Below are 26531 nucleotides of genomic sequence, written 5' to 3'. Positions count from 1 at the left end.
TGCGCATGCACGCACGCACGCACGCAGGCACGCACACACACACACACACACAAACTAACATCACAGCTTTGCCCTTCTCATTATCCGTACACCAGGCAATTGAACGAACATCCCACCTCCCCCCCTCCTCAACAATTAAATTCAATTTAGCTTTAGACCTCAGCCAAGTCTTAATTAAAACAAAACTAATTGAACAAATTAGCCCTCGTCAGGATTGCTAGAAAGAGTGAGTGTGAGAGAGAGTGGGAGAGAGTGAGAGAGTGAGTGAGAGTGAAAGCTTCACGCATCGTGAGAGGCAAGGTCAGAGTGAAAGCAGTCAGGTTAATACATGATCTTTTCTTCTTTTCTCTTCTCCTTCTGCCCCCCCGCCTCGCTCTCCGCCTATGTTCTCCACTGACCTGATGAATGAATATGTGAGAGGGAGAGTGACACTGTGCGTAGTGTGTTTGCACATCGGAGAGTGTGTTTATTTGTGTGTGTGTATGTGTGTGTGTGTGTGTGTGTGTGTGTGTGTGTGTGTGTGTGTGTGTGTGTGTGTGTGTGTGTGTGTGTGTGTGTGTGTGTGTGTTGCGTGCGTGCGTTAGGACTGGTAAACAGTATTGATCGAGTGGCCTGTTGATGATGAGAGTAAATCTGCCAGTGGTGGTGATGTCACAGGGGTGATTCATCATTGGGCTGTGGCCACTCCACTGTCCTTGGACCCTTCAGCCCTCAGAGGCAACACCAGGGGCCTGTCTGGGTGTCTGAGACAAGGGGACTGTGTGTGTGTGTGTGTGTTTGAATGCCAAGGGCTGTTTGGGTGTCTAGGACTGAGGGACTGAGGGACTGTGTGTGTGTGTGTGTGTGTGTGTGTGTGTGTGTGTGTGTGTGTGTGTGTGTGTGTGTGTGTGTGTGTGTGTGTGTGTGTGTGTGTGTGTGTGTGTGTGTGTGTGCGCGCGCGTGCGTGACAACTTCAGAGGCTGTCTGGGTGTCTGAGACTGGGGGAATGTGTGGGTGTCTGTATGTATCTTCTACCTATTGACAGTCCTCCTCGCACGCACACATGCACACACGCGAACACATACGCACGAACACACACGCAAACACGCACGCACACGCAGCATTCTAGCTGTGGAACAGTGATAATGATGGTCATCCTACACTGTTACTGGTTACATTAACAGCTTTTATTTAATCAATACGTTACACATCAAGATAACAAAGGCTAAGATGAAGCATACTACCGTAGGTTGCGAGAACACAACATAAGGCTGAGAAGCAATCAACATTTTGCTCTTTACAACGGCTCAATTCGGCTCACAATACAACATAACAAACATAATGCTCTCAAAATACAAAGGTCAGTGACTACATTTACACAGAAACTGAGATAAAATGAATTCGTAGTTACTATGTTTTGGTGTTTTAGAGTGCATATACGGCCAGGCAGTTGCCCTTTCAGACACCCTGGGATGGAGAGTCAGCCACCAGAAAGACCTTAAATGTGCACAGTGTATGGTGGACAGGGTAGGTATTGCAACTATGCTGCTCATTGAAACTCTGCTGCCTATTGCCAAAATTGATCTTTTCATACTAGAATAATTTCCAGAATTCCAGAAGGTTTCCAAAACATAGGAAGTTATGCAGCTAAAAATGTCTATTTATGGAAATTCAAAAAGGCCAACATGGAGAAGATCCACCATTTCATGTATGAAAAGTGCAATTTTCCCAGTTATAATAAATATTTTGTGAATAATTCGTAATAATGAATAATTTGCATAATGAGCAGCATGAATTCTGGAAATAAACAACTAAAAATCTCACACAGTGTCCCTTTAAAGTGCATCTGTACACAAAATCTTAAAGACACAACAGAATATACTGTTCTCAAAAGACACAGTGCAGTAACTACTGACAGAAACACTTACAAAAACAAATATGCCGTCTGGTGTTGTAGAGTGCATATACAGCCAGGTATCTGCCCTTTTCAGGCATGCTGTGACGGAGAGCCAATCCACCTACAGGATGTGTCATCGCAATTCAAAGTGACGACCTCTCTGCTTACCAGCCCTCTCTTTTGTCTTTCCGTTTCTCGGTCTCTGTTTGTCTTTTCATCTCTCTCTCTCTCTCTCTCTCTCTCTCTCTCTCTCTCTCTCTCTCTCTCTCTCTCTCTCTCTCTCTCGACATAGTCTTTAATTAGGCAAGACTGCTTGTTCAGAGGTAATGGAGCAGCCATGTTGGTCATTAGTCAACACTTCCATGGGTACCTGTAACTGGCAGCCACTTGACATTAGCACAACAGAACATGCCGTTCCTCCGAGCGGTATCCAGACAGACAGACAGACAGACAGACAGACAGACAAACGGCCAGAGCAGTTGTCACATAGCACGCTCACAAAGTTCCTGCAATGAGTACACACCAAATCAAAATGAAGGGTGAAACAACACACGTCACCTGAAACATTTGCCCTTTTTATTGTTGAGTGGATGAAGCTGTCCGAATGACTGCGCTTGTGTCTTGTGACTATTATTCTTTCCAATTAATTTGATCCTATTTCAGCCACCAATAATTTCCATTTGTTTGGCTATTGTCTTGTTTGTGCATGCGCACGCGCGCGCGCACGCACGCACGCACGCACGCACGCACGCACGCACGCACGCACGCACGCACGCACGCACGCACGCACGCACGCACGCACGCACGCACGCACGCACGCACGCACGCACGCACGCACACACACACACACACACACACACACACACACACACACACACACACACACACACACACACACACACACATATGGAGGATATAAGTGCCAACCAGTCTGTGCACAGAGGCGCGCACTACACACGAGCCTGCAGGCAAGTCCACCTACACATACTGTACAACATAGCACAACACAGCAGTGTTAATTTCGTCAGCTTTTTTTGATTTAGTCTTAGTCTTAGTCACAATGACGAAAATCAATTTTAGTCTTAGTCATATTTTAGTCATTGCCTTCCCAATTTAGTCTTAGTCTTAGTCAAAATGACGAAAATCAATTTTAGTCATAGTCAAATTTTAGTCATTTTAGTCAACATTTCAAATTTTAGTCAACATTTCAATTTTTAGTCATTTTAGTCAATATTGTGTAAAATAAATAACCTACAATGGCTATTGTTATTTCACAAAGTATTACTAATATTGCCTATTGCAGCAAATATTCACCTTGTTACTTGGTCATTTTCCACCAAAACCCAAATCAGTAATTTCAACATCATAGAGCAAAAGAGCATCACACACACACACACACACACACACACACACACACACACACACACACACCCAGGTGCAGGCTGCGCTCTCTCTCTCTCTCTCTCTCTCTCTCTCTCTCTCTCTCTCTCTCTCTCTCTCTCTCTCTCTCGTGCATTAGAAGCTGCTGCATATTATATTTCATTTTGAGTTTGATCACGGAGGAAGCTACATGCTCTTCTTCACCTGACCGCGGGACTTAAAGCCTGCAGATTGCCAATGCCGGCAGTGGGAAGACCAGACATCCCAAGTCTGCATGAAGTTCAAGAAGTCTCCCTGATAGTGGCTTCCCGATGACCACGAGATAAAATACTGCTGATGGTAGACTATGCAAGTTAGCGGTTTTTGTTTTCAATTGGCAATGCGAGCAGAGAACGATAATGACTCGTGCGGCATGTGTGGAATAGGCTTAAATAGATTGCGCGAGCACACTTCGTATGCCCTGCAAAAGTCCCAGAAAAAAATAGTTAGGCAGGGGGTATGCAGACTGGACGATAGAAAGGACACGCACATACAAATATTTTAACATTAATGCTGTTTTGTTTGTCGGGGGTGTCGAGGCTCGATAAGCATGACCTGGAAAGAGTTTTTGGAACTTAGGAAGACGCTGAAGACGCACGAAAATGCTGTCGACTTCCTTGGGTCTTTTAGCGTTGCTCTCGACGAGAACAAGTTTCAAATCTCAACAGTTTAAAACTCCTTAGCGATCGCCCATCCATTGATTCTTTTCAAAACTAGGCTACAGTAGCCGTGCCTCTGTTACTTTAGACAGCCAACTTTCCCCCTGCTGGCGCGCGCTCCCGCGGTGACTGATTTAAATACATTCACAAATCCGACCTTCATGATTTGCTTGCTGCCTACTGATATGGTTAAACAACAAATATAGCAAACATTATTAAAGAAGAACAGACAACGAACGCCGGGCTAAGACAGCCTAAGTGAAAAGGAGAAGAGTGGAAGTTCGAGGAGGTTTAGAATGACAGTATCAGAGGAGGATTGGCGCGACTGTCATTACCTATTGCAGAAACACATGTCTTCGTCATGGATAAGAGGGTTGTTGAACATGTTTCAAAATGAACACTTCCCTCAACGTCGGCTATTTTTTCTCTTTCTCTGGGAATGTTTTAGGACCTAAACTCAACTTAAATGGACTCACTGAACTACTAGGCTACAGAACTACTGACTGAGCCGCGCCATGCATTGGCTGCCAGCAGATACAAGCGAGGCGACACAGCGTGAGCGCGCAATCACCTATGAAGTTCAAGACACTAGGCCTATATTACAATTACAAATTACAAATTATTTATGAATAATTATATATTTTTAATGTCCATTCGTCCATGGCTTGTAAATTTCGTGTCGTCTTAGTCTGCTTGACGAAAATATTTTTTTATTTTCGTCATATTTTGATTTGCTTGAGGCAATTTTTAGTTCGTCATCGTCTCGTCATCGTCAAGGGAAAAAGGGGCGTTGACGAAATATTTTCGTCATCGTCGTGGTTGACGAAATTAACACTGCAACACAGCACAGCACAGCCAGAGATAGTAATATGCTGTTCCACTCTTCTTGTATTCTTTTTGGTACAGCTGATGTGGAGGAAGGGAGAACAGCTCAGCAGTAACTACTGGGCAGGTATACTGTGTACAGGGCTGTCTACAGCTTTGACTGGGCCCGAGACAAAGTCATCTGAAAGGGCCCCCCCTCCCCAATACATACAATGTATGAGGACACATTTCTGCCACCCCTGCTCCCCCTCTCTCCCTGTGCCGGGGACAACTGACCCCTTTGTCAACTGACCCCGCCCCCCTGTTGGCAACCCTGACTGTGTACACTGTAGGTAAATTGTGTAAAGGTCAGGCTAGTCGATCTATCTGGAATACGCAAGTGCATGAGAGCTAGGAAGGGGGCGCTGGCATTCAGGCCTGTCACTCCACATCAGTCCTACCTGCATATCCCTCATTTCACAGTTCAGAACGCGGGGCGTTGCACCAAAAACACAGAGCAGGAGGGAGGGAGGGAGGGATGGAGGAACAGGGAGACTTGTGATTTGTAACACTATGATGTTAGATGTTATGACTGTCCAGATTGTTATGACTGTACAGATTGAAGACTGTTATGTGATTTATATGTGAAATATTTTGAAAATCAATCGCACACATAAAACACAGGGCACAAGACAAAGACAATACAACTACAATTCAATAAATACATGCAGGGTTCACCAATAGTAATATTAGGATTCTGGTGAATTACAGAATATGGAAAAGTGAATTGGTAGACAGGTAATTATTGTAGCAGGTAAACCAGAGAGAGTAGAGAGAGAGAGGTTCCATTGGCCCATTGTTTCCGGGTTCTATTATTGGGGGGGAAATCCCCCTTTAGGCAGACCAAGGCAGACCTAAGGACTGTTCTATTCAATGCTAGGAGCATTATGACACGCCCCTTTAGGCAGACCGGAACCTGGTCACGTTAGGTGCCCATAGAAACCTATTATGTTGGCACATCTCTATATACTTAAAGAATCTCTGGCTAAACTGTGTCACTGCGCTTGAATATGACACGGCTATTTTTTAGGTCCCTCCTGACATTCCACCCGAAACTCACAGGTCCCTAACTTTTCATAAAAGGTGTAAATAAAAAAGATATTTTAAAAATTATAATTAAAAAAAGGGATTTTGTGGGTGCTACTTTATGTTCAGCTTGTCTTGCACCTGGAGAGGTGTGATCATTGCATTGGGAGTTGAGCACTCCTGTGAACATCATCCTGCGCTTTGAATAGAAGTGGCAGCTAATTTACAGGGTATTGGTTGTTGTCCCTAGAGCAGGGGTCCCCAAACTAAGGCCCGGGGGCCGGATGCGGCCCGCCACGTCCCTTTGACCGGCCCTCCACCTCTCTGCATCTCACCATTTGAACTGCCCCAAAGAAGCAATCCTATCTTGTCTTGATAGTTTCTCATCTCACTGTAATATAAACAGGCCTACCATTTCTATTGTATCACTCATAAACTGTCAATCACCATATTTTTCTAACCTTTCCTTGGTATTTTTACATTGTTATTAGAAATTAAAAGGAATACCTGTGGCATTTCAAATGGAAAAACATGTGAAGTACTCACTTCTGTTGCAAATCACTTGTAATGATTAACTATTTTGTGCTAGAAATTATGGCCATAGCAGGCAGTGGCCTAGTATAAAGCCCACATGATTGATCCCGGCCCCTGATCACAGTCAGGAATGATAATGTGGCCCCCAGAGAAAAAAGTTTGGGGACCCCTGCTCTAGAGCAATGTGGGGTTATGGTGCCTTGCTCAAGGGCACTTCAACCACGGAGTGGAGGGTTGAACCTGCAACCCTGTGTGACCCTGTAGCCCAAGTCCCTAACCATCACACCACGGCTGCTCCACCCTCTTGAGTAACAACTAGACCAGGGGAGGGACACTGGCATTGCCGTGAAACCTCTGAGGCGTTGTGCATTTCTACACGAGACGCGCAAAACAATCCTTTATCTCCGCCGCTGGACTGATATTGTTTGCATGCGTGCAGGCATCGCGATGCTCGACACGTACTGGCCTCGCCGGATCAATAGGCAATTCATTCAGCCAAACATATGCCAGAGAAGATGCGGAGGCCCTGGTGGCTGAGCCTGATACGCTACAGCTGGAAAAAAACCACACAGGCTGTCAACATTGCTCATGTGTTTAAATCGAGGTGTAACTGATTGCACCGCAGCAAGCTTAGCTCTCTCACTGGGGGTTTTGTATCGCTTAAAAGCAGTTCAGATTTATTGATAGTCTAAAAGGACGACTGGGATAGCAGAGCATAAAAGACAATAGCTTTTGAAGATAAGGTATGTATCGACTTGAACTGGGTTTTTTACATCTTTGTGGCCACTACACCTTTTAAACCAGTTTTAAGGGTGTGTGCGTGCGTGTGTGTGTGTGTGTGTGTGTGTGTGTGTGTGTGTGTGTGTGTGTGTGTGTGTGTGTGTGTGTGTGTGTGTGTGCGTGCGTGTGTGTGTGTGTGTGTGGAAAAGGTACTTTCAAAGAAAGGTTACAGAGCGTGCATGTTTTCATAGATTCATGGAGGCAAAGGAGTCAAATTAGAGGTTATATGCATACGGAGCCTTACCTTCTGCAGATAGAGGATCATTCCTTTGAGAACGGCATAAAAGGTTTTCCAACCACGCTTTCCTCTTGGTGCTAGGGAAACAAAGAGAACAGAAAAGCAGAAACACAGCCACCCCCATTAATATGGAGTTCAATATGTCCCAGATTATATTGCAAACGACTTCCATCTGACTGCAGGCAAAATATGAAAACCCCATGGTTTCAATTCAAAAGGGAACGGAATGCTGTGTTGTTGTTTCTGCACCAAAGAAAACATGGTGTAAAAAACAAGAATAGTTCCCCATTTTCAACAGGAAATGTTGACAAGTGTTATGTTGTATGCCATACAGTACAAAGGAACCTTAAGGTTAAGATTCTCTCTCTCTCTCTCTCTCTCTCTCTCTCTCTCTCTCTCTCTCTCTCTCTCTCTCTCCTCTCTCTCTCTCTCTCTCTCTCTCTCTCTCTCTCTCTCTCTCTCTCTCTCTCTCTCTCTCCCTCTCTCTCTCTCTCTCTCTCTCTCTCTCTCTACATACAGACACGACGAGTATGAAGTTCACTCTATTATTTACTGCACTGTCAGCACAGGGGACTGACCAACATACTAATCCTTCTGTCAACACCAGCAACACACACACGCACACAGAAATAGACAACACACACAGACACGTACATGCAGTACATATACAAAGACATACTGTAGACAGGTAGAAGTGCATATCCACGCACGCACGCGCATGTACTGTGTACACACACACACACACACACACACACACACACACACACAGCAAAAATGTCAGCGCATGCACGCTCACCAGCACGCACACACTCACATACTCAAATACACACAGTCAAGCACATACACAAAAACATACTGTACACAGACACACACACAAACGCACACACACACACACACACACACACACACACACACACACACACACACACACACACACACACACACACACACACACACACACACACACACACACACACACACACACACACACACACACACACACACACACACAGACACACACACAAACGCACACACACACACAAATAGAGATACAGAGACAAAATGAGTGAGTCCTGCATGCTGTCTCATGAATATCTGGAGTATGTACGGTAGGTAACGGCCCATGTTCATGTAGGTTGGCATTTGGCTTCTAAGAAGCGGACCTCCAAGCACCCATTAGTCTCCTAGTGGTGAGATGGTAGCCAGGCTGTGCCCTCCTAGTGACGCAACACTTTCAGCGTTGCAACTAGTCAGGTCAAGAGCAATGCAAGTACTTTCTGAGTTCCCTCAAATACGGGAACTCCTTCCACTTTGTTGATAAGCAAACAACCATAAGCAAACCAAGGGAGGCAGGTCAACCATGCCGTTTGGGAAACGTTAATTGTTATGCTCTTGGTCAGACCAAGTCTCGAAGAGATTTGAACGTCGATGATAATCAGGCTAGTGAGATGGCACCTTGGGGACACCTCTGGGTCTGAGCCACTGTCAAACAGGGAGTCATGTGGTCACCTGACGCAGCCAACCCCCCCACAAGCCCTGAATACCAGCTCGGATTTAGACCCTGCCACGCACACCGCAAATGCTTTTAAAAGCAAAGGTTACCGAGAGCGCATTTGTGGAATGGCTTTGACATGGCGAGAGGCTTCTGCCAAAGAGGCCATTGTGGTTTCGACAGTGTCACAAAGGCACTGAAGACACTAAACTACAAAATCTTCGCTCATCAATAACAAGTTTTAGAGTGAGGAGTCCGCACACTTGAAATCCTTTTGTGTGCGTTTTATTTCATGGCAGGACTACAGTACGTTTTGACCATTGAGGTCTTATTCAGATTCTCTACAAGTGTCCGGACCCCATACTCTGAAACTTCAGTCCTTTTCAGCCTTTGCCCTGCATTGGAATGCATTTTCAGCCTTTGAGCTGGCTAGAATGTGAACAATCTTCCCTCTGAACTGCTCATCAATAACACCAATCCATCTTGGAATTTATGATGCAGCAACACCAATCCATCTTCGAATTTATAATGAGACTCTCACTGAGACTGTCAGCAACGGAACACGGCTTACTATACGTTCTGTTTAGGAGAACATTATGCATGCCAGTAATAAATGTCATTTTTCATGTTGAAACATTTTACTCGTTCATTCCGTTTACTCGAGCATTCAGTTGCCCATATAATTACTCATTCATCATATTCTTTTTTTTTGCTCCGCTTTTCATGCACTGACTTTTCTTTTTTACAGCTTTGAAACTGGTCATTGCTTATGACCTTTTCATCTAATGCCAGTGATTTCATTTTTTTATTCTACTGCTGCATCTATCAGGAAGCTGTCAAGGCATCTTGAGGGGGACGAGAATTAATTCCTTTATGCACCCAAATGCCATGGCTGCAGTGCAGTGCACACACCCGCTTGCTCACACTGCGCAATCCGCCCTAATCTCTTTTTTTGGGTCGCTGTCTCTCACTCGCACACATACACGCACACGAACACAGACACAGACACACACAGAGACACAAACACACAGAGACACAAACACACAGAGACACAAACACACACACAGAGACACAAACACACACACTGGACTCTTGGACATAAATGGGCATAAATGTGGTGTTAACAACTCAGCAGGTCTTAACTGGAGAAGAGACTCGGGCAAAAAGTCGTTAGCGTGCGGAGATAAATGGACATGAGTTACGAGGCTGGCCAATGCCAAAGCCCATTCATTTTAACTCCAGCCATTAGCTGGCTCTGCAAAAAATAAATATTTAAATAAAGAAATAAACCTCTGGAGCGTCTCAACTGATTTGGCCTCGTCCGTCCGTCCATGCGAGGCAAGCAGTGAATACTCTTCTAGCCCCCCCCCTAATCCTCAATCGCGGCGGCTAAATAGAGGCCCGACAGACCGAGGCGCCAAAGCCCTGCCTGTCTTGGCCTCACAAATACAGCAAAGCTGGGTACAAAATGGAAGCACCACGCTTTGAAAAAAAAAAAAAAACCCTTTTGAAAGACTTAAAAGGATGGTTGACCTGCATGAAGCACATCTGCAAGGTCTTGTGGTGTTTCAGTGGCTAATACCGTAGTGCAATCGTTAGCCTCGCATGACGAGTTTCTATATGCATTTGTTAATGGAATACCCTGATGGCAAAGGGATGTTGAATCAGCACCAATTATCATTGAATCAAAGCCCAACGCCGTCCTATCAACACACTTGATATCTGGGATAACATGTAGGCCTACTGTATAATAAGCCTAGCAGACAGACAATGACATTTTAAAAAATATATATTTATTTTTGATTTTAAATGAATGTAGGGCATTTCATACAGTACGACTTGAGATGATCGTATGATATTTTTTTAATGTAGTTTTCCTAAAACCAACAGCAGCAGATGTACATACTGTAGAGGTACTGACTGCATTGTTATTCAATGACTGTATTTTTTGTTTCAACTTCAATTGTGCAAACAGCGTAGCAATTGCCTTTTTCATTTCCTTAATCCATTATAGGAAATGTAGATTTACTATTGTTGATATTTGCTGATGTCTGGCAACCACATTGCCAGACAAATGTATCAGTCTTCTCCATTCTTAAAGGCTACATTTTGCATTTCATTATCCCAGTTTAGGTCAGGTTGATATTTTCTTGTCACGCAGCCAAAGACAGTTCTCTCTGTCTGTCTGTCTGTCTGTCTGTCTGTCTGTCTGTCTGTCTGTCTGTCTGTCTGTCTGTCTGTCTGTCTGTCTGTCTGTCTGTCTGTCTGTCTGTAAATGGTACCGGATATTCATAGCCGTTTTTCCCACTTTTGTGAGAATATTATAGTAATTAAAAAAAACCTTTAAGTGGAGTGGGGAGGGCAGAAGGGTACCTGCTATCTGCAGCTGGTTTGAAAAGAGTCAAGCTGAATCGAGCTGAGAGAGAACTTAACCCTCTGAGGTCTAAGGCTTTTCAGAGGCTTTTAGGCTGCTTGCACCACCCTAACATTTTCAAGTATTTTCATTTCATATATATATATTTGGGACCTGGAAGGTCTGAGGTTTCTAATGGTGTGACTTATATGTTTCAATGACAAAAACTCACAGAGTTACAGATTTGTTTTTGGAGACACATTGCCCTCTGAAGGGCACTCGGACCTCAGAGGGTTAAAACGAGCTGGCGGGCTGGAGAGACTGGCCCTAAGATAAAGTGTTTCAAAGAGACACGAAATGTCACCCTTCATTTGCTGGTAATGCAGTGAAATGGCAGTGAGAATTGGGCGCCTCTCACTGCAAGACCCGTCACCGGCTCTGACATTTCCTCAGCTCGTGTGTCTGAGCCACTGCACTTTGATGTTCTCTCAGACACTCTCACTCAGATATTGGCTAAGTGTGATTTCATGTGACCATGCGTCGAGTAAATTTTGTCCTGAGCAACTGAATTTAGTGGTGTGGTGGTGGTGTGGTGTAGTGTGGTGCGTCTTCGAATATTTCTCAACCGTTTCTCATGAACAACGACTTGGTCCCTACCTGGTATCTTCCTGAAAACCTTGTCGTTTCAATGTGCTCTATTTGTAATGTAATTTCTAATGCCTGGGCACATGGAGGCAAAATGAGCAAAGTTAAGAGAGGCGAAATTCAGTGATCCATTCTGAGAGCTCAATGGTCAACAGGCTGTAGCGGAGAATCAAATCGATTAAAACACTTATGTTGCTGATTTGATTGCCCGCTGCAGACAAAATTTACTCCTCATTTGCATAATATTAAACTAGGCGAAATATTTTTGCTTCGCGACACTCCTTTTCGCTTGCCCCACTTCAGGAATGAATGGCAAACTTTCCTTACCTGCTATCTTCCTGAAAATCCTGTCATTTAAATGTGCTCTATTTGTAATGTAATGTATAATGCGGGGGACACATTGAGGTGAAGTGAGCGAGGTGAAGACAGGCTAATGTCAATTCTCCATTCACACAGTTCAATGGTCAACCGGCTGTAGTGGCTAATCAAATTGATGGGAGTGGCCAAGAGTCTTAATTCGCATGCTAATGATTCATTTAAACATCGGTTGGCTTGTAAGGGTTGAAAGCGCTACATAGTTTGCCTTTAAATTAACACCAATAATGCCCATTATGGACTAATAGCACATCCTAATATATTTTAATATACTTTGTACTTCAAACGTACAGTACATGTTCATGTTCGTACACAGTGAACCTTTCATGTAGATTGTGAACTCTGTGGAAAAAGCAAAGGGTAACTCAGTGGGGGAGAGAGAAAGGCTAAGGAAAAAGCGCTCGACAAAGGGCTACGGTAAGTGCTTCAAAATCAGACAGGAGAGAGCAGATGGGAGGCACACTCAGAGAGAGCGGAATAGAAATAGAAAAATGAATATAGAGAATGAGCAAAATAGAGAGAGAGAGACAGAGAGAGAGACAGACAATGACAGACAGAGAGAGAGAGAGAGAGACAGAGAGAGAGAGAGAGAGAAAGAAAGAGAGAGAGAGAGAGAGAGAGAGAAAGAAAGAGAGAGAGAGAGAGAGAGAAACCATGGCTGGAGAAATAAAGTAAGACTTCAATCTGCTTGCTGTTTGTTTGTCTTTTTCATTCCAAGAATCAGAAGACACGCTGTTCTTTTCCAGGGCGAAGACCTACATGTTCACACACCATAACACTGTGTCTCCCTGATACACCTCATATGTCACTCTCTTCCAGGGTGAGGTAGAGCATAGCTGATAGGGTGCAAAAAGTGCTGGGTAAAGTTTTGACTTTGCATGGACCGTACTGTAGTATCTGCATCGGACCCTGAGTGACAACGGTTGTGCTTTTCAATTTCTTCGAAAGCATGTCATGTTCATTCCATCTTTCTTTTGATATGGGTAATGATGATGATGACCGTCCACATAGCATGCAAGATTTCATCATGTTTGGATACACTGCCCATTGCAGTCCCTGTTACATCCATTAGGTTCTGTATATGTAACAAAGTACTATATGTCCTAATGGCTAACATAACATACTTTGCACTGTACCATAGGGTTGGGGTTAGGCATGTACAGTTACTTTTTCATCCCATACCTTATGGCATATAAGACCCAAGGTTTAGGGGAATAAGTGACTAAAACCAATCTTCAAACCCAATCTTCATTTCACATGGTACGGCAGGGGGTGTCTCACTTTGTCCCTCAGAAACATACGAAGAGCTCTTTTCCAAAACGCTATATCCACCATTTTTTACTTTTTGCATTTTAATATTGGAATTGACTGTGAAGAAGTCCCATCATCTATGTGTGAATTCTTGCCATTAAAATGTTTTGAGAACATGCTTTTAAACCTCTACAAAAATACATTTTGCAATGCATTTCAATGGAATGCCCAATACAAAAATGTCAATCTCCCAACATTCTATAAAATGGATATATTTCATTTTTGGAAAAGAGCTCTTCATACCCATCGCCTCCCATGGACATGTTAGCAGGTGGCCACCCTGCTGTTATGTCATGCAATTAAGAGAGTTTCTTACTTTTCTTGCCGTCCATGTCGGCGTGGATCTTGCGAGCCAGGAATCCGGTTTTGTAGACGGCGGCGTTGGGGTCATGTGCGATGTCCAGGAATGGGTTGCTGCCGCTGCCGACCTTGCTGATGCCCTTGGCATTCTCAGCCGTCTTGTTGTCCGCCAGCTCTGACAGAGACTTCTTAAGCTCGTCGCCATCACTACGGAAACGCACGAAAACAAATGACAAAAGAGTTTAGTGTGTGCTAATTAAGACAGCCGATTGAGAGAGTTTAAAGAGTCTTAAGACAGCCAAAAGCAACATCCAGTGTGTCACTACAAACACACAAAAAAATCTTCAGCTTGAAATTCTTCATTAGGGAAAACAAAGACATTACATTACATTTAGCAGATGCTTTCATCCAAAGCAACTTACAGCTATTTACAGGGTATTGGTTTCACTCCCTGGAGCAATGTGGGGTTAGGTGCCTTGCTTAAGGGAACTTCAGCTATTACTGTAGATGGGAGGTGTAGAAGAGGTGGGGTTGGATTTGAACCCGCAACCCTCTGATCTTAAAGGGGTATGCCACTATTTTGGGGCTTAATACAATTAAAGTCGTTGGCTGGGGTTTATAAAGGTGGTAAAGTGTCTTATTATTCATGTAAGCCGGTGTCTTGCTTTAAGACAAGTTAAAAGAGGGAATATTTCGCTAAGCTAGTGAAAGTCAATGTATCCGTGTAGCATGCTACAATGCTACACGGATACATTGACTTTCACTAGCTTAGCGACATATTCCCTCTTTTAACTTGTCTTACAGCAAGACAACGCTTAACATGAAAAATAAGACACTTTACCACCTTTATAAACCCCAGCCAACGATTTTAACTGTATTAAGCCCCAAAAAAGTGGCATACCCCTTTAAGACCACTTATCTAACCATAAGGCCACAACTACCCTAAATGCCAAAGAGTCTGTGTAACACAACAAGCAGCAGCGCAACGAATGTCACTACAAAAACAAAAAAAGTAACGAAGACAAAGAGCTTGTCTGTGTTAAGACAGCCGAACGACACAGCAACAAACAAAAAGACAAGATAGACAGAGAGGCCTGCAGCCCCTTCCTTCAAAATGTCAGCTTGACTCCACAGCCGTCTCAGACCTCTGGGTGTTTGGGATTTCCCGACTGAGAGGAAAAGCACGAGACAAGATGAGCTGAATGAAAGTGAAGACTATCCCCGTAAGACCTGTCTTAGGGCTGGTGTGATTGACTTTACCGCGCCGTGCTGTGCTGTGCTGCAGAATAGATAGCCAAAAACCAAAAGCACAGCTGAGAATCCTGATCCCCCCTCGAGCACCTGACCACGTGTCAGGATGCTAAACTGAGTCACTGATGCTGTTGCCATCTTCTTCAAGACATTAAGTTCCGTTTTTTTTTTTTTTGAGGGGGGGGAGGGTGTAGTCGCCGAGGTCCTGTTTTTATCTCCTATTGTTATTGTTATTTTACATCACATATTCTTATCCCCTAGGCCTATTTATTTCAATGTGGTATGTCCAGCGTCTGCTGTCTATGTGTTGTAGTATGGCTTGAGGAGATGTGAAATGTTGACCACCTGAGTTTCCCCCTGAGGCATAATAAAGTTTACCTTGACCTTGTCCTTGTTTACAGGAGGGGGTCAAAGACAGAAAGCACTATTTGCATAAAACCTTGAATATATGCTTTCATAGAACATAAGCATTCCATAAATTGCTTTGTAACAGTATCCATTTGTACGTTAATAAATGTACGTATTTACTTTTCCTGTGCATCTCAAATTAAACATCAACAAGGTCAAGGGGCAAAAAATGTTTGGAACGTTTGCCAATTTAATTGTGGTGGGTTGCGGAAATAATCTCAGGTCCAAAAGTCTTCTGAGTGCAAGGTAATTACATGAGTTCTGAAAAACATTACACATATGGGGCATAAACAAACACTAAGACTACCAGGCTTTCGTTTTCATGCAAGTTATAAATGTAGTTAATCATATGACTCTACTGTACTTGCATTTATACTCTTATATTACTTGCATTTATACTCTTAGCATATTTATACTGAGCCATTGAGCTCAGGGTGTTAAACATGTCCTGTTGATAAAGTATTGCATTACCAGGGAACTACGTAAGGCTGAACACAAAAGTCTTTGAAGTCATCTAAAAAAAACCCTGCTAAACATGATGAAACAATAACTGAAGGTTTATGTGCTTGCAAGAAAGCGCAGTTAAAAGAAATTAAAAAAACAAGAGCACTGTTCTTTTCAGGGGAATTCCGAAGCATTCCTGGAATGAAATATCATCTTTGGTTTCAGCCACAGGGCCTTTGGGGCAGTTTGAGTGTAATTCACAGCGATATATTTTAAACTAACAAGCGAGACCAATGACTGTATATGAAGAACGGAATATAAAAAGAACATTTGTGGTCCACTTATACAGTCATTGAGTGTGTAAAACTGACGTCACCACACTTGCTCAAAGTTCCAAAAACACAGCCTGTTCAATAACATTTACATTTTGAAATTAATTTCTGTAATTAATGGATATGCCACTGACTTACTTCAATACATCACATTTGTTCCATTATTTCATTTTTTTAGCAGGATGAAAGGAAAAACTAGATATCTGAAACTAGGATGGGATTTCCCTCTGCTGTTAAACTCGGTCTGCTTAAAATGTGTGCATTTTTTCCTTTTTAATACGTTCTTAATTCAAACTCTGTTCAACCGTTTGAAAAGGCTCAGAGATAGGAAACCTCCTGGCCATTGAGGAGCAGAGCAATCAGAGAAATTTTAATTTAATTACTCCTCTTCCATTCAGGTGCTTCCTGGCACATTATGATCACAGGAATATGGAACATTGGCAAAGCATAAAATTCACATCCGTAAAGTCTGATCAAGGGTGTGACCAATAATTAGTAGAGTGTTGAGGGAGCATAGGCGTTGCACAGATAGGGACGCCCCTTTGCCATACTGGACAAAAAATGCCTTTTTTGAAAGTTGGAGATTTTGGAAGTTTTTTTTTGTTACAATGTACTGTGGTTCATATTAACATTGTCATCTAGAAAAGCTTGCTGATCAAAGGTGTGTGACAATAGCACCCCGATTTTGCCTCTATAGCCTCTATTGCCATACTGGACAAAAAATGCCTTTTTTGAATGTTTTTTTTGTCACAATGTACTGTGTTTCATATCGACATCCTCATCTATAAATGCTTTAAGATCAAAGGTGTGTGGCAGTAACGCCCCAACATATACATAGAGCCTTTATAGCCTAGAAGGGCAGCTAGAGATTCCACATGCCCCTCCTGCCCCTTGAGCATATGCCCCCCAAAATGTCTGTGCATTCCACTATGAGGGAGTGATCTGCAACCAAAGATCTCAAGTCATTCCTGCAGAATATCCAAAGTAGAACTAAAGACACTATAAGAAACACATCCAGGTTTTTATAATATCCTTGGAGAAGAAGTTGGTGCTGTGCCGCGACTGTGTAACAGGTCAAGATGACTGAATACAAGGGACAGTTTTTGTCCTAAACATTTGATGCTCATCTATAATAAAAAAGTATCTGTCAAGTTCGCTCTCTTCAGAGAGGTTTCCTCAGTGAACAAGGCGTGTGTGGCTGTGCATTTTCACTCAAAGGACTGTTATCATGTTAGTTCGTCTCTGACAGCCCTGTCTCTCTGAATCAAGGTCTGTACACAAGTCTCTGTGCTGAAGTGTGCATGCACACACCAAGACACACACGCAAGCCCACACAAAAACTCATTCAAATCACACACAGCCACTCAAAAGCTCAGAAAGTATCATTTTGTGTCAGCTACACACTACCGCTCGATTACAAACACAAATTAGAACTAAGAACAATCAGTACCTTTGAGCAATGGCTATGCTCAGGTCAGGTTGGGGTGTCACTTTTGTTCAAGTTTAAAAATTCTCAATTTTTTTTGCAGGTTCCGTCCAGATTAAATCCAAGACGCGGTATTAGTTGGTATTCAGTGTTATGGTTAATTGGTTTTAAGTGTTAAGATGGGGTAGCAGAACGATTTTGACTAGCTGTATTAATTAAATGTTTATACAAACAGTAAATTATCACTAATGTAGAAAAATATGAAGACAAAAGGATATACCACTCACTTAAAAATAAATAAATACATTATTCATACGAATACGAATATACGAATACATTTTTTAAACAGAACATAAATAGGATACAGTGCTTGTATATGCTATGACAGAGCTATAGTGCATCAGGTACATACAGTATGCCATCTCTTGTCTTCTGTCACCACTCATCCATGTTGAGTGGACAACTGGACCACGACGACTCCACTCCATCGTGCACAGAAAATGGGCGACGCTCGCTAATGAGTTCGTTAATCACGCGGCGAACGGCAGGCAGAGCGCGGTAATAAACTACAGTAATTGGATGGGCCGCACACCTGTTTTCCGTCTTCTTGTTTAAGCTGTCACTATTCCAGTGGATGGTGATGGGTAGGAACAGATAGGATGGGGGAGGGGGAGGGGGAGGAAGGGGGGAGATTGTGTGTGCGTGCATGCATGCATAGCTGAACAGCTTTGAAAAGCTTTCAGGAAAGCACGGTGACAGAAGACACTTTCCTTTGCAGGCAACAACGTCACGACGTTCCGAATGCCACAGGAGAATATATAACTGTGTAATCGTGACATTCAAAAGGTATCATTTGATGCCCTTTTACAGTGGCAACGGTACTGATGGAATCCATCATTTCGCATGCAGTACGTGGGAGGGAAAAGTATCCTAGGGAGAGGAAAAGCATAGGTGTGTGTACTGTAAAACATTTATATGAAAGACGATGACACAAATCTGTAGGGGGAGAGACTGAGTGAGTGGTGAAAATCCCTGCCATTTCCTGTATCGAGCAGACCATAAAGGAGTCATTGGTCTGGACTCAAATCTGATTACACTTCGGCAGCAGTCCCAATAACCTGTGCGGCTACACGGCACACAAAATGGATGCCAGTTTAGGGCTGATTGCCTGAGGAAGAAGACAGAACTGTCTGACTGGACTGAGGAGAGAGTTCCAGAACATTTCATCATCTATGCTCAAGCTGTGCTTTCTTTGCTGCTTTTCTGCTTGCTGTTTTTTTTTTTTTGTGTGGTGGAAGTCATTGTTTTTGTCATCATTATTACAACAGTGTGTGAATTCAGGCGTTTTTTTATTTTTATTTCCAATTATCAATGGCTACATTTACATGACGGATTTAATTCTGAATTAATAATTCCATTTAATTCTGAATTGTTCCATCAACATTACATTGCACTGTCATTTACGAAAAGTGTTTACATGATGTTTTCAAAGCAAAATTAAGTTTTATTCAGAATTAAATTGAGTCAATTTGGAATTAAATGTCCCATGTAACCGAGGCCAACGAATGTAGTCTGCTATTTCATGTTGTTATTTCTGTCTTTCTGTTTCTATTTTTATCTCACTGGTCCATGGACAGCTGATGACAAAATGAATAGTTGAATACTTGAATTCCTACTATGTTCACGGATATGTATGGCTGTTATTAAATAAACCCATAAAATATGGAATGATTCAAACCACAGCCTCAGGCCCTTGTACAGTGAAGACTCAGCTCAGAAACCATTTTCTAAAGTTACTTCTAAAGTCACCTTCACTTTAAAAGAACAGAAAAAATAATTCATGAGTCCACTCCTCACTGGCGGTTTTGTCTTTTCACCCATCAAAATTGCCGACCCTAGGTATCTGCTTTGATATCAACTGTTTTGACAGGATGGCCCTCGTGTGTGGTTCTGAGCGGCCGTTGGAACCTGGTGGGTCAGACCCTATTCTTCCTGCTGACAGACAGCTGACGTTTTCCTGGCACCTTTTCAGCAGAGGAAAAACTGCTCTTCTTAAATCTGCTTTCACAGAACACCACCCCTGGGCCTCACCAACAACAAAAGTTACCCAGACAGACCTTTGGTGGTGTACCCGTTTTTGTAGGGAGGGGAAACTGGCATCAGGCGATAGCCAAGTGCTGGTGCAATACCACGGCTTTATAGTCATTAGTATAAAACTTTGGTATCTAGCGATGACCAGTACCCTCATCCAGCTGGTATGTTGGTATGCATCTTGTGGGGGATTTACTGGTTAACACACTGAGTGATTGTACTATTTATTTAGCACACATTACCCACCCTCTTTTTTTACAAGCACTGCTTACATAGTGTAAAAAACCTGTGGTTTCCACCATTCTAAGTGTAATATTGATGTCAGTGTTGTCCAGTGTCCTCTCGTCCAGTCAATAAGCACTCCCAAATTCCCAAAACCACCTCTCACCACCCCTTCACCTCTAAACACTCTTACTCACTCCCATCTCTGCTCCAGTGTCTAGTATCTTGTCACTCAGCCCACGAGCACAACAAATCCCCCCCAAAAACACCCCTCACCCACCCTGACCCTCAATTTCCCCAAATCACCCCTCACAACATAACACCCTCATCTTCACACCCTTCCATCTCTCTGCTCCAGTGTCCAGTATCCTCTTTCTTGCCCAACCCATAAGCTCCCCAAATCCCCCAAAACAACCCCTCACCCCCAAATTCCCAACACCAGCTCTCACCCACCACCCATGTCTAGCCCATAAGCAGCCCAAATCCCCAAAAAACCATCCTTCACACACCCTCAACCACCCACCCACCCACTCTGTGCGTCATCCATAAAGCCATCAACAGATACTCTGGCTAACTGTCCACCTCTTCAGCCGACCGGGCATCTGACCAACACGCTGCCCACCATGCCATGCCATGCCAGCCTCCCTCCCACCCACCAGCTGGCTATGGTCTGCTCTGGCTCCGTCCTCGCTCTACAGCACGTAGCCCATATGGTAGACCATGGAGGCCTTTTTGAGAGGAAGATACCGCACACTCTTGTCAGTCGTGCTGAATTTTATTTACAAATACAACGTTTAGGCCAGTATGGCTTTTCGAAAGTCTCATCGTTGTCAGCACGATGGACAAGAGTGTGCGGTATCTTCCTCTCAAAAAGTCATCTTGCACCCGCTACCTGCACCTCGAAACCTCTGGTGTGTGTTGGTTTCCTCTTTCAAAAGCTATCATGGAGGCCTGACACTAAGAAATTACTCTACGCTTGCAATAGCAAAATGTTTCAAACGTATTATTACTTTGGTAACAAAATACACTATTTTTTAAATAAATAAATAAATGTTTCCTTATAAATATACCGTAGATAAAATATTTTCCAATTGTGCAGACATTACCTATTAGCAATTTTTACAAATGTATCCTTCTGCCTTCTGGATGACTTTACGCACCATGTCTGAGAGTTTTCAGTCTTGCATATTTTTTTCCACTATCTGTGAAATTCAAGCCAATACTTTCTAATTCCATTTTGTTTTTGTGGCGTGGTCATTGTTTGCTTATTATCTAGGACAACATTAATTATGTAGTGAATAGTGGAGGTGACATAGGAAAAGCTGCTTGTGCAGTGGCTGAAGCATGGATTAGCTATTAAAGGCCCAACACAAACGTGCACACACACACAGACGTACACACAGACGTACACACAGACAGACGTACACACACACACACACACACACACACACACACACACACACACACACACACACACACACACACACACACACACACACACACACAAAGCAATTAGCCATTAAGGAGTGTTGCTGACTGAGAGTTGTTGTTTTCTCCATGAGAAGTGCTGGAGCAGTGAGAAGGTTAATTCAGCTTGATTAACATTGGCTTTAGCTCTGTTTAACACCGTGGCCTCCATCCAATGCATTTTAAATAGGCCGGCAACACGGCATAAATTGGAAATTCTTTGCATTTCAAGTAGCGAACGAAAAGCACTAACTGTTGCACTGAAATGGCACAAAGCTGTTATTGAATTGTCTCGGTTGGGCAACTGCAATTCATCACATGGTAATATTGTATGATGCGTATGATGAACCAGATACAGGCAATGGGCGTCTAATAAGAATTCTGAGACCTCCATGGTTAAAAAAAGGCTACGAACTTCAAATGCCTAGTCATTATACACATCTTAATTCCCCCCCTTCCATGCATAATATCTCATGCCTTGGTTCAGTTGGAAATCTATCATCTATGCTCAGATTTTTTCCAATGTCCAATCAATTTCCATTTTCATTCATCCATTCTTTTCATTTTCACTCCCATCTCCTTTCCTGTCATACCCTCTCAAGAGGAAGGGTTGGGGTCAGTGTTCTGGTCTGATAACATGCCAAGGCCTTTTGGAAGGGGTCAGGGTGAGGAAAGAAACAGTTCTGTGAGGTTGGCAGAGGACAGAGAGTAGAATGGTAGAATCTACCTCTGATTGATGGATGTCACAACAACATGCACTACACTAAACCAATGTTTACCTATAAGAATGTGGTCACCATGGTGATAGGTGCTGAAATGCCATTGGTTGTGGTAGGACCTGACTTGATAGAGTCTGATGTGGTTAGGCCAATCATCACCGCCTGTAGCGAAACTTTCACCTTCGATTCACATGTGTAAGATATCAAGATGTCAGCTCAAATGTGCAGTATGTGAAGTTTTTTGGGGTACGAGAAGTGTTTCGACACATTACAATGAATTCTGAAAAATACATTTACAAATTGCACTTGTGTCTTACAACCTCAGCTGTCATTTCACATGAGAGCAGAGACACAAGAGGAAATCATTCAACCACAGATTTGCCGCTGCCAAAGGACACCTCACTAACGAACGCGAGTGGTGTGCTTGCATACAGATTCATCTTTGCTTTGTTATTGGCCCATAAGAAAGCGTTCAGGGATGGTCGATTATTCTAACAGTTTGTTCCAAGACATTCATCAACTATGATCCTGTAACCGGTCTGACATAAACTATGGCCATGTTAAAACTGTGGTCTGTGAACTGGAAACTTTAAAGCCAGTCAAGCCATTAATAGAACAGTTGCTGGTCATATTAAAAAATAGCCAGACGGCCATACGCATGGGCATGGCATAGATTGTAATGTTGAAAAATGTCTCATGTCATGTCGTCAAACAAAACCTTTTTTTTAAATAAATGTATGTTAGTATAAATTATATGAGTATAATTTTGTCAGGGTTTTCGACAATGAAAGGCTGAGAAGAGTAGCAAGGCATGCCGTTGGGGGCAAGCACTGTGTGACCAAATCCTTAGGAGTGTGTATGTGTCCGTGTGTGTATGTGTCCGTGTGTGTGTGTATGGGCAGTAATTTGGCAGAGTGCTCACAGTGAAACTAGGGGTGTAGTCTTCCGTCACCCCACTCCGACTATTACAGTTATTGGGCAGAGCGAGTGTCAATCGAATGTCACGCTTTCTGATGCTAATTGTAGTCCCCGTCTAGCATGACAATTATCTGGTCATTTTGGAGGCTGGAAGGAACACACATAACACAAGCGCACATCACCCACACACATACAGTACACACAAGGATGCAGGCACGCAGAAGCACTCACTCTTTTCGCTATATTACACAGAGAGACACACACACACACACAGACAACATACACGCACACACCTAAATTCATGCACGCACACACACACTCACACACACACACACACACACACACACACACACACACACACACACACACACTCTGTCCCTCTCATACACACACTACGACATTACAAGCCCGGCTAAGCACAAGCAAACCTCTGGCAGTCTCTCTGTCACACTCACACACGCACACACACACACACACACACACACAATTTAGAAGGTGAAGGCATATAAACCTGGACCCTGTTTCTCGAAAGTATCGTTGCCAACCTTGTCCATTACATGACCTAACGGCAAAACTTGTTTCAAAAAGTATGCTCATCTCCAAACTTTTTTTTAGTCAAGGTGTTTGTAGAAAAGACGCACTCTCAAGTGTAGTTCTTGTATTTTATTCTAGTAGGTTGACACGACAGACAGACCTTTGGGCATTCTTCAGCGTCTTCAAGAATTTACTGTAAATTTTGCGCTGGCACAACAGGTAGGCAGACGAGTGCGTAAGTAAGGGTTGACGTTCGGCGAGAAGGTCGCTACCGTGGAATAGCAGCACGACAGAGAGAATCTTTAGACCCCGACGCGGAGCGGAGCGTTGGGGAGCCCCGTTGAAATGAATGGAGCATTCGCCCGATGACGTCACAACCATATAATAATGTGCAATATTGACCAAAGAACGAGGAGTGATCTCCTGAACTTGCATATGTTCAGGTCGCGGTAGAGTCAAACAATTGTGGAAAACATTAATGAGAGCACCGTTGGCTATCTGCATCCTAGATGATAACCTCCAGTATCGTGCAACATGCCCTGCTCGTCCTGAAGCAAGTATGTGCACTTGGTCACACACGGGTAGCATGCGTACAGTACGCAGCAAGTATGTCCCTGTCCTGACTGCTCACGCAGTGAGCAAGTGGGCAGTGGCAGTACATGATTCTCCCTCACAGTGCAATCCACTTACTCCATCTCCATCTTGAGAAAACACCCCCAGCACATAGCACATAGCTCATACCTCATGCCCGCGTGAGACCTCCTTAATTTAATCAGATCCTAATTGGCCTCATATCTTCTCTGCATGGCTCTCGGGCGCTAGTTGATCGTTTTCAGGGTTCATTTGCCATTTGTCTGCAACCAAACGAGATAATAGTCTCCGGCACGACGGCAACAATGAGTGACAGGCACAATTAGGGAGAGGTCCCTCGTGGGTTAGGGCTGCTAGTTTGTGTGTGCTTGAATGTTTGTGGTGGTTTGTGTGTGTGAGCGTGTGTGTGATCCCTCTTGGGCAGGGCATCTCGTTTGCCTGTAGTGTGGCATGGTGTGTGACCGTGAGTGTGTGCGTGTGCGTGCGTGTGCATGTGCATGTGAGTGTGCGTGTGCGTGTTCATGCATGTCTGTGTGTGGTGTGCGTGTGATCCCCTGTTTTCCTGTGGAGTGGCATGGTGCGTGTGCGTGCGTGTGCGTGCGCGCGTGCGTGCGTACTTTCATTAGAGTATTTATCAAATGATTTAAGATTAAGCTTGGCAATTTGTTTGTTTGGAAACTTAAATATATACACTATGTAAACATCTAGGTCATTTATTTGAAAAAAAAAATACTGATAATTGACATTTTGCGTTTGCCAAAAGCGCACTGGAAACGTAGAATGACCCATATACGTGGCCCATAGCCACTCGTGTCAGTTCTATCTATGTGTATTCAAACAGGTGTCCTCACTGAGGCATAGAATCCATGCTGTCTTTCAGATCGCAACGATTGTGCAAAGCAGTATGGGATTTCCCAGGCTAGCCATCCGTCCAAATGCTGATGAAAATTCTATATGGCTGGTAGAAAAGAAAACTTCCCAGCCAAGTTGATTGGTAGTGAATGTATTTTTTTGTGTAGTAAGATTAACATCTTCTAGCAAAATTGGCTAGTGATGGAAAAAGTAAACTAATAGCCAGGAGTCCACGCATACTGTATGCTGACATTTATGGAGCAGATAAACAGCAAACCTATTAAAAAGATTACACCTGTAAAATGACACCCACATGTGCATAAAACTATGTTTTTTAAAAATGTATATCCCAGCTTTTTCATAAGAAAATTAGTGCAGACCCTTTAGATGGAGTGGCTTTGCCCAGAGTGACAGATAGCTAAAAGGCAACCAAAGCTTATTTGATGCATATAGTGGAGCATTTTCTGTCTTATCAACATCACAGTACAATTATAAAAGTTGAAAATGTGTGCATGGTACACAGTGAAATTCAGACAGACAGACAGACAGACAGGCAGACAGACAGACAGACAGACAGACAGACAGACAGACAGACAGACAGACAGACAGAGGATTGTACTTACATGGCCCACTCCAGTTTCTCATTCTTGATTGAGTGGTACAATGCCTGCAAAAAAGAAACAACATAGATTAAGTCAGGGTGCATTTTATTGAAAACCCTTTATATTATTATTAGGTTTTACTTGGGTTAAACTTCGTTCAGGCTATGCTCATGCATGTTAAAAAGACTTATTTTTTTGACAGACTTGTTTTCTTGTTCAGGGATTTTGTAGACAAGATCGTAAACATGTCAAACTAAATATGAATGTCCACCATCTTTTTTCACCACTTAACAAGGTTTCATCATGATTCATATTTGACTGCACAGAAAATTGTCTTCGTGCCTGCCTGGGGACTGGCTCTCTGCATGAGCAGTAGGTACCTCGTCGCGCGAGACAGGACGTTAATCAATCCAGTGTCTGGCTTGTTACCTTCACCAAGGTGATGGCACGACCGCGTTGGCGGAGAAAGAAGAAGGAGCAGAAGAAGAAAAAGAAAGAAGGGGAAAAAACCCTAATTGTTCATAATTGCTAGGCAACTGGTGTCAGACATAATTGATTCTAATTCATCACCCTGGCTGTGACCGATCTATGCAAGAAAAAAAAAATACTGCTCAAAATCCATGCAAAGGTTTGCTCTTATCACAGGATGTTAATCATAGTTTCAAAAAAGAACTCCAGTAGTTTGTCATTTTACAGCTGTGCACAGCGGGGTGTCACAAGCGGGGGGTGACCATGATGGAATACATGGCAAAGAGTCCTGAGGGGAAAGCAGATCAATCCATTTTCATTTTGTCCTCAATAC

At 43.2% G+C, this 26531-nt stretch overlaps 1 protein-coding gene across 3 annotated transcripts in view; it reads right to left on the bottom strand.

Moving 5' to 3' along the window:
* The window catches only part of psd3l (pleckstrin and Sec7 domain containing 3, like), a 199774-nt gene that overhangs the window by 15393 nt on the left and 157850 nt on the right, over positions 1-26531 (bottom strand). For all 3 annotated transcript variants that reach the window (XM_063210436.1, XM_063210437.1, XM_063210438.1), the window contains 3 exons: positions 25751-25794; positions 13889-14079; positions 7403-7473 (listed from right to left, as the gene is read on the bottom strand). In XM_063210436.1, the coding sequence (XP_063066506.1) occupies positions 7403-7473; positions 13889-14079; positions 25751-25794 (306 nt within the window). The remainder of the gene's footprint in view (positions 1-7402; positions 7474-13888; positions 14080-25750; positions 25795-26531) is intronic.

This window comes from Engraulis encrasicolus, chromosome 11 (genome assembly GCF_034702125.1).
Source record: "Engraulis encrasicolus isolate BLACKSEA-1 chromosome 11, IST_EnEncr_1.0, whole genome shotgun sequence".
In the NCBI taxonomy this organism is placed as follows: Eukaryota; Metazoa; Chordata; class Actinopteri; order Clupeiformes; family Engraulidae; genus Engraulis; species Engraulis encrasicolus.
This window is presented reverse-complemented; position numbering and strand designations above follow the sequence as displayed.